This window comes from Alosa pseudoharengus, unplaced genomic scaffold (assembly GCF_046254945.1).
Source record: "Alosa pseudoharengus isolate Yale_2024_CS ecotype anadromous, Long Island Sound unplaced genomic scaffold, YU_APseudo_1.1 YU_APseudo_1.1_scf_19, whole genome shotgun sequence".
Taxonomy (NCBI): domain Eukaryota; kingdom Metazoa; phylum Chordata; class Actinopteri; order Clupeiformes; family Clupeidae; genus Alosa; species Alosa pseudoharengus.
The window spans coordinates 27,910,728-27,920,101 of NW_027468657.1; the positions used below are offsets into that span (position 1 = coordinate 27,910,728).

The 9,374-nt window shown below is 48.0% G+C and overlaps 1 protein-coding gene across 1 annotated transcript in view; it reads left to right on the top strand.

Moving 5' to 3' along the window:
- Nucleotides 1-9,374, top strand: part of LOC143132909 (protein diaphanous homolog 1-like) — a 100,550-nt gene extending 91,176 nt beyond the window's left edge. The window contains exons 20-25 of the mRNA XM_076292733.1: nt 6,205-6,303; nt 6,646-6,740; nt 7,120-7,221; nt 7,735-7,974; nt 8,799-8,928; nt 9,205-9,374. Coding sequence (XP_076148848.1) covers nt 6,205-6,303; nt 6,646-6,740; nt 7,120-7,221; nt 7,735-7,974; nt 8,799-8,928; nt 9,205-9,374 — 836 coding nt within the window. The remainder of the gene's footprint in view (nt 1-6,204; nt 6,304-6,645; nt 6,741-7,119; nt 7,222-7,734; nt 7,975-8,798; nt 8,929-9,204) is intronic.

The window sequence follows — 9,374 nt, forward strand, 5'->3', positions numbered from 1 at the left end:
CCTGCCATCTGGCGCTGACTCACTCCTCCCCCTCCACCTCCTCCTCCTCCTCCTCCATCCCCCGCTCCCACCCCTGTCCCGTGGACTCCATTTTAGCCTGCTTCCTTTCACAGACAAAAACAGGATGAAGGGGCCCTTTCAGCTCCGAGGTTACCCCCGGCAACCAGCGCCGTGGAAACTCCCCGGAGTGGACACACACACTCACACTAGCATGCTACCTCTCTGTCTAACACCCCCCCTCCCACCCACCACCACTCACACTCACTGGCCAGCAGACAAAACTAGCTGGGTGACAGAATGTGGACATTTAATGTTTAAAGGGACGAGGTCTCCCCACAGCTGTCCTTGGGCTTTTGTGTGAAAACAAAGGCCTTTCACCACATGCCTTCTGCTGAGTGTTCTCTCTCTCTCTCTCTCTCTCTCTCTCTCTCTCTCTCTCTCTCTCTCTCTCTCTCTCTCTCTCTCTCTCTCTCGTACAAAACATAAACTGTATCAGCTCTCCTAACTTTATTTACTTTGAACACTCAAGGACACATACCGTACTCCCCCCCACACACACACATGTCCAAAAGGGAACAGAATTCCCAGAAGCCAGAATTCCTCGGCATTAAACATTTCACAACGCGCGTCACATGGCCGCCGTGCTTGCCAGTTCCAGAAGTGAACTTGTGCTGAACTAACAAGGGAGGGCACATCATCCTCCTCCTCTTCCTCATCCTCCTCCTCTTCCTCCTCATGCGCCTCCAAATCATGTTCTGAGAGGAAATAACCGACCTGTCACGCTAGTTTAAAGCCCAACAGCCAAGCAATCAGCTCAGAGGGGAAAAATATCTTTTTTTTTTTTAAACGGCATCCATTTGACTTGTTATGGTTGGAATTTATCATTTCAGAGAAAGAGAGAGAGCGAGCGAGCGAGTTTTGGATGAGAAGTCGGGAGGGGAAAAAAAAGTTTGGCTTGTCGTTGTTGGAAAAAGTTTTCCAGCCAGAGTCATGCGTGGAGGGTGCAGTTCCCGCGAGCGGCCTGTAGGGGGCACTGTTGGGCCGCGGATGGCGAACAATGGAGCCCGTCATCTGAAAGCTTTTATGATAAAAATAACCAAGTCTCCCCGTGCCCCGTGCACTCATGAAAGACAGAGCGAGAAAGAGGCACATGGACGAAAAGAAAGAAAAAAGGCAGAGAGTACAGATGAAAGGCCGAATGAAAAGCTTGCTTTTGTGAGTGTGTGTGTGTGTGTGTGTGTGTGTGTGTGTGTGACACACAGATGGAGTTGAGAGAGAAAAAGAGAGAGCTACACAGAGGGCGAATAAAGAGTTTGGAAAAAGAGAGAGAGTTGCGGGTGAGGTGGCTTGTGGCGTGCTGGTCACTCATAACGGAGTCTCTAGCCGAATGATGGTCATGCTCTCTTTCTCTCCCTCTTGTCCTCCTTCTCTTTCTCCCTTTGTTCAGCCTCTTTCTTTTCCTTTTTTTACCCCTTTTTTCTGTTTCTTGCTCTATCCGTCTCCTCCTGAGCACACGCTCTGAAACACTTTCCATATAAGGAGGGGAGAGGGCCAGTGGGAGTGTGTGTGTGTGTGTGCGTCTCTGTGTGTGTGTGTCCACTCATCTGTTGCTGTGTATTGGGTTTTGTTTTAACTGTGTGTTAATCATTTGCGCCATCCATGGAATGTTGTGGCGAGTGTTTGTTTATGTGTGTGTGTGTGTGTGTGTGTGTGTGTGTGTGTGTGTGTGTGTGAATATAAAACTCCTAGCAGTCTCTAATAGGGATGTTGTATGTTTGTGTTTTCACTGTGGTCAGCCATCAGTGAAGTGTGCGCTCGGGCCCTGAATAGATCTGTGTTTGTGGTGATTTCTTCAGTTCTAAGTCAGTGAGAAAGAGAGAGAGAGAGAGAGAGAATGTTCTGGACAGTGTGATTACGTAACTGTGTGTGTGTGTGTGAGACAGACAGAGAATGATGTTGAACCTGTAAAGAGAGCCAGTTCTTGTAGATTGCTTTAAACAAAAAGAACATCTCAGCTTTTCTCAGCAGTTCCTCAGTTTTCTGGGAACTTGTTTTCTTTCTTCTCTGTGTGTGTGTGTGTGTGTGTGTGTGTGTGTGTGTGTGTGTGTGTGTGTGTGTGTGTGTGTGTGTGTGTGTGTGTGTGTGTGTGTGTGTGTGTGTGTGTGTGTGTGTGTGTGTGTTGCATCACATTACCCCTCACCCCCAAATAGTCAGCTGTGTGGAGAAGCAGGGGGGCCAGGATAGAGGGGGATAAAAAGGGGAGACAGAGAGAAGAAAGTGTGTGTGTGTGTGTGTGTGTGTGTGTGTGTGTGTTTTATCACCACAAACAATACATGTACTATAAAAGAGCAGAATAAGCCCATAAATCTACAACATCTGTATGCAGCTGTGTATGTGAGAATGTGACAGAGTGGTCTTTACTGGAAACACATGAGGTTTTGTGGGTGCAGTACCTCTTGCTGTCTGTAGGGGAGCCATTGGCTTACAAATGAAAGATTTTTCTGTGTGTCTGTGGGTGTGTGTGTTTGCACGCGTGTGTAAGGGAGCAGCCATTTTGCACTGAGCGTCGCACAGACCCCATTTTATGAATCAGACAGATGACGTGTTTGTGTGTGTGTGTGTGTGTGTGTGTGTGTGCACACGAGTGAAGAAGGGCTTACAGAAGTATCTATTTAGTTTTATGTAGCCATCTTACTCACACTCCATTTAACAATAGAATTAGCTGTGCACGGCTCGCACTTCTTTACATATGCATGCAGACACACACACACACACACACACCAACTGACCCACTGACATAAAGGTTTAAGGGCATGTCATTAAAGTAGCTGGATTATTTGTCATTCTCAGATTGCTTTCTAGGCAGATTAATCCCACTCGTTTTATGCAATCTCAGTAAATGTGTGTCTGCTGTCTCTCTCAAAAAGAGATTCGAAACGCATAATGCGTTTTTGAGAGATAGATAGTGTGTGTGTGTGTGAGATTTTATGGCCAGCTTTAAACTCAGCCTCTTATCTACACCGTGTGCATTTCTCTCTCTCTGTGTGAGTGGGGGTGTGTGTGTGTGACAGAGTGTGAGATATCCTGCTGACCTTTCCTGTTCTCTGTTGGGGATCAGTGTGTTGTGTCGTCCACACAATAGTGTTTGTGATGCACTGTACAGATACCGACAGTCCCAGTTACTCTGCAGTGAATACTAACAGGACAACAGGCCGCTCTGAAAGGCGCACGCACACACACACACACACGCACACACACACACACACAAACTCAGCAGTAGACACAGTGTCAAGGAACACCAGGCAACCATTTTACTGTCATGACCGACAAATGGAAAGAAAACACACACACTACACTAACACATTAGACTAACACATTCAGTTCTCTCTCTCTCTCACTCACACACACACACACACACACACACTGAGTCAAGAGTTAGTAAGGAAGGGAGAAAACTTCTCCTCCAAGAGGTATTCAAAGCAGACATCTCAGAGTGAAAGTGGTATGAATACACTGACCACATTAGTAACCAGAGTTTTACAAAAGGGAGCCAAGGAAAGAGTGGTGAAGGAGGGCGAGATGGAGGGATGGGGGGTAGAAGAGGGATGGCAGATGGAAAGGGTGAGTGGGAGAGCAGGCGAAGGAAAAGAAAACTGAGCGAGAGAGAGGGAGAGAGAGAGGGAGCGAGGCTTGCGTAAGGAAGAGCGGCGTCTGCCAAGAAAAACAATGGAGGCCCAGTTCTACTCGAGCTCCCGCAGCCCTCCGACAGAGAGCTCGTTAAGGCCAGGCCTTCGTTAAGAGAGAGAGTGATGGAGAGAGAGAGAGAAAGAGATGGAGAGAGAGAGAAAGAGATGGAGAGAGAGAGAGAACGGGAGAGTGAGAATGAGCCAGGGAAAAGAGTCCCACTTAATACAAAGGCCTTTATGAGTGAACCAGAGGCCTCTCTCTGTCTCTCTCTTCCTCTCTTTCTCTCCCTCTCTCCATCTCTCGCTCTCTTGTCTGTGTAATTCAATACACAGAGACTATACAGTCGAACTGAGCGCTACCATATGCTGCAGTAATCTAATAGGCTACGCAACACTCTCGCGCTCTGATAGACCGCACAGTGGAGAGAGAGAGAGAGAGAGAGGGAAAGGGAGGTGCAGAGCCCGAGGAGAAAATGAACAGAAAGAACGAGAGCGGGAGCGAGTGATTAGAGGGTGGCGGAGAGATGGAGGGGAAAGGGTGGAGAGAGAGAGCGAGAGAGAGAGAGAGGTGTTGAAAGTGAACCCCTAACAGCTGCAGAGTTGGAGGTGTTAAAGAGAGCTGAGAAAGGGCCGTGTTATTTGAGCACGTTCTGTCTGCATACCGCTGCAGGGGGTTTAACCATTTAGGGCCTTTTTAGAAGACATGTCCCTTTAAAGGGGTGTGGTTGTGGGTGTGTGCATTGATCATATTTGTATCTTGAATGTGATGGCATGTTGAATCTGGGTGTCATGACCATGAGCTGTGTGTGTACTAATTAAATCTTTTGTTGGAGCTGAGCTCGAGGTGTGAACCTGACACAGCCTTGACTGCGTGTGTGTGCTGCTTAGCAATGTGCGTAATATGAATGCTGTGTTTGTTTGTGTGTGTGTGTGTGTGTGATTTATATGTGGCAGCTGCTCCCCTGTGTTAGTCTGATGCGTTCCACCATTTAACTAAATTACAGGCCCGATGAGCTCACCAGCAGCCAATAGCAGCAGCCCGAGCTCTGCCTAACCTTTCTGGGGCTCCCTGGAGATCCCTCAGGAGGAAGATCCACCTCCCAGACTGTGTGTTGGTCTTAGTGTGTGTGTGTCTGTGTGTGTGTGTGTGTGTGTGTGTGTGCGTGTGTGCGCATCTTTTAGATGTGTCTGTGTGTGTGGTTTGTGTTTGTGTGTGTGTGTGCATCTTTTAGATGTGTGTGTGCATCTTTTAGATGTGTGTGTGTCTGCGTGCGTGTGTATGTGTGTGTTTGTGTGTGTGTGGCTGAGAGCGTAAGCATCGACCTTTAGTGTAGAGCCCGACCTCATATCCTGTCAGCACTGCTGCGTGTCTGTAGCCCCCCCCGCCTCTCAGTGGTCCTGAGGGATTTTCACATTCTCACATCGGGGGTGGTCCAGCACGCAGACAGACAGACAGACTAACCTCAGGGCCCCGGCTACCCCATCATTTAGCACCCACCTCCACCCTCCCCTCTCCCCTGACCAGACCCAGGCCAGTGGAGTGGGGGTCTGATGCCCTGTGCGTGTGTGTGTGTATGCGTGTGTGTGCACGCTGTGCGCCATGTTATTGTGTTGTTTTATTGTTGTGTTGTGCTGCTGCTCAGGGTATCAGTGTGGGCAGCAGTAAAAGCCTTTAGTAGCATCAGTCCCGCAGTCAGGACACGACCTTGTCCAACCGATTCTGTGTGATGCTGTGTGTGTGTGTGTGTGTGTGTGTGTGTGGTTGGGAGGGGGGTTGTTGGGGGGAGGTTTTTTTTTTTTTTTGTGTCCGTTGTTCAGCTGCAGCCTTCTGCATTGTCAAAACCATTCCTCCGGCAAAACTAAGTGCTGCAGCACCCAAGGTTGTCTGTGTGTGTGTGTGTGTGTGTGTGTGTGTGTGTTAAGGCCTCTGTGCATGTAACACTGTGCTGACACATCACGGCTGCGGGTGGGAGAAAGCACCAGAGGTCATTTGTCCTTGTCTGGACCCATCTATCTCTGCGCCTGCCTCTATCTATCTGTCCGTCAGTGGACCGCCATGCCCCCTCTTCTCTCTCTGTTCCCCCTCTTCTCTCTCTGTCTCCCCTCTTTTCTCTCTGTCTCCCCCTTTCTCTCTCTGTTCCCCCTCTTCTCTCTCTGTCTCCCCTCTTATCTCTCTGTTCCCCCTCTTCTCTCTCTGTTCCCCCTCTTCTCTCTCTGTCTCCCCTCTTCTCTCTCGGTCTCCCTCTCTCTCTCTCTCTGTCTCTCTCTCTCACCATCTCTCTCTTTCAGTCTTCTGTGATGGATCTATTCTGTCTAAATGTCTTAAGTAATTCTGGCCATATCTGAGTGATGGTGTAAAGAGTGTCTCACCCCAGACTCTTCTCTCTCCCTCTCTCTCTGTGTCTGTGTCTGTGTGTGTGTGTGTGTGTGTGTGTGTGTGTGTGTGTGTGTGTGTGTGTGTGTGTGTGTGTGTGTGTGTGTGTGTGTGTGTGTGTGTGTGCGCGCGCGTGTGTCATAGCTAAGAAGGACCAGGATGGGACGGATGAGAAGAAGGTGGCCCAGAAGAAGAAGGTGAAGGAGCTGAAGGTCCTCGACCCCAAGACCTCACAAAACCTGTGTAAGTTAGGACTCCTCAGCGGGAACACACACTCTCACACACACACACACACACACACACACACACACACACACACACACACACAAACACACACACATCTAAAGACATACACACTCTTCTACTCCTGCACTCCACTCTTCTACTACTTCATACTCACACTCACAAATACACAAAAACAAATGCAGAATCACACATGTGCTCCTATCTAAACACACATGGACATGAACATGGATACCAACAGTTACACACACACACACACACACACACACACACACACACACACACCTTTGTAATGTGTCTCTGTGATTTCATCATATCTGCTGTTGTGCTTGTCGTTTGAAGCTATTTTCCTGGGTTCAAACCGCATGCCATATGAGGACTTCAAAACTGCCATCCTGGAAGTGAATGAGAAAGTGCTCACTGAGAACATGGTGCAGGTATGAGTGTGTGTGTGTGTGTGTTTGTGTGTGTGTGTGTTTGTGTTTGTGTGTGTGTGTGTTTGTGAGCGTGTGTCGGCACACATTTACTATGGCTGAGATGCTCATAGTGTTGCGTGCTGTAAGCTATTTACATATTTCAGAAATTTGCATACTGTTTCTCATTTGCATTCAATTTGATTAAACCCATAGGCTTGGTTCTGACCCTTTGTTTGTTAATGCTGCCCTTGGTGTGTGTGTGTGTGTGTGTGTGTGTGTGTGTGTGTGTGTGTGTGTGTGTGTGTGTGTGTGTGTGTGTGTGTGTGTGTGTGTGTGTGTGTGTGTGTGTGTGTGTGTGTGTGTGTGTGTGTGTGTGTGTGTGTGTGTGTGTGTGTTATAGAGCCTGAATAAGCTGTTGCCAGAGCCTGAGCAGTTGAGTGTGTTGGCTGAGATGAAGGATGAGTACGACGACCTGGCCGAATCAGAGCAGTTTGGAGTCGTGGTTAGTACACGCACGTGCGCACACACGCACACGCCCAAAACCGTAATGGAAATCTCCAGTCAACACTCTTCCCTCTCCTAGGCACCAGACTGTGTTCATTTGTATGTGTGTGTGAGTTTCTTCAGCTCCTCAGGCCTCATTCATATTCACAGCTAACTCTGACTGGGACTTCTGACATTGACCTCCATAATTATACTCCTCATTCATTTGGATGCATTTGCATAATAGACAATTGATAGTGTTGGTGTGTGTTTGTGCAGTCTCTGTGAGTGAATGTATGTGCATGTGCATTTGTGGCATTCATTTAAATACATCCATATGTGCATACGTTGTCAATGATGATGTGCATGTATCACTCAGTCAGAGTGTGTGTGTGTGTGTGAGTGTGTGAGAGAGGTACAGGTACAGTATATGTATTAAATATACATCCGTGTGTGTGTATGTATTGTGAGTGGCGATGTGAACACACTCCTCGGTCGTGACTGCATCTCTCGTCCCTCTCGTCCCCACCAGATCAGCTCGGTGAACCGGGTGAAACCGCGCCTGAACTCCATCCTGTTCCGGCTGCAGTTCGAGGAGCAGCTGAACAACCTGAAGCCGGACGTGGTGGCCGTGTCGGCCGCCTGCGAGGAGATGCGCCAGAGCAAGTCCTTCTCCAAGCTGCTCGAGCTCATCCTGCTCGTGGGCAACTACATGAACGCCGGCTCGCGCAACGGCAAGGCCTTCGGCTTCAGCATCAGCTACCTGTGCAAGGTGAGGCCGCGTCTCGGCAGAGGAACTGCAAAAGTGTGCTTGCTCAACTGCAGTTCAACAAACAGAATCAGGCTGCATCTCAGCAGAGAAACTGCAAAAGTGTGCTTGCTCAACTGCAGTTCACCAAACAGGATCAGGCTGCATCTCAGCAGAGAAACTGCAAAAGTGTGCTTGCTCAACTGCAGTTCACCAAACAGGATCAGGCTGCATCTCAGCAGAGAAACTGCAAAAGTGTGCTTGCTCAACTGTAGTTCACCAAACAGGATCAGACATTGGAATTTAAATAATACAGAGCTTTGTGTTTTAACAAAGCATGGTTGAAATGAATGGTGGAATCTGGAAACATAGTGAAATGGTGTTTTCAACATCCTATAACAGTCAGTTTTGTTGTGTCATATTGTAATGTTGCCTTTCTGCCAATGGTAGATCTGAAATATGGCTATTAACAGCAGTCGTCATTAAGCCACTGCCCTGGAAAACGTGGAAAGAAAGGGAAAATTCATTAAAATAATTAGCTTTCCTCAGTAGCATCATCATCAAAGCACAACAGTTCAGTCCAGCTTTGCTGTCCATCATGCATGATTATTTGTTCCGTGTGCATATTACACGTCACATGCTATTGCTAAAATGGACATGGTAACTGTGGAAATTTTATTTAATTTAATCACTGACTAACAGATATGAAATTAGATTAAACTGAATGAAACTGTGGCCCTGAAATAAGTGACAGTAAGGATGATGAATGGACTGAAAGCATGGCAGCAGTTTGATCCTGTGAGGAGAGGAGGAGGATGTGAACTGTCTCTGTCTCTCTGTTGTCTCAGCTGCGAGACACCAAGTCTGCGGACCAGAAGCAGACGCTGCTGCACTTCCTGGCGGACCTGTGCCAAGAGGAGTACCCCGAAGTCATGCACTTTGCCGACGAGCTCATCCACGTGGAGAAGGCCAGCAGAGGTGAGGAAGGGGGACCGGGTGGCCTGCCAGTCCAGTGCTCTTCTCAGTGTCTGTCCCTTACTCCATGGAGATTATTTCTATTTTTTATTTGTGTGTTTGTTTGTTGCATTTCTGTGTGTTTAGGATTGGGCCCAGGTTTGGCAGGGAATTTGCTCTGTGTTTGGATAAAAGCTTTGTGTTTCATTTTGTCATTCTGAATCACGCATTCACTTTGTAGCTCTGTTAATTGACATTTCTATCTCTCTCTCTCTTGCTCTCTCTCTCTCTCTGTGTCAGTGTCTGCTGAGATGCTGCAGAAGAATCTGGGTCAGATGGGCAAGCAGATCCAGAACCTAGAAAAGGACATTGAGAGCTTCCCACCTCCCCAGAGCGACAAGGACAAGTTTGTCGAGAAAATGACCATATCCTTTACCTCCTGGCCCCCTAACAGGATATGCAAGGATTAA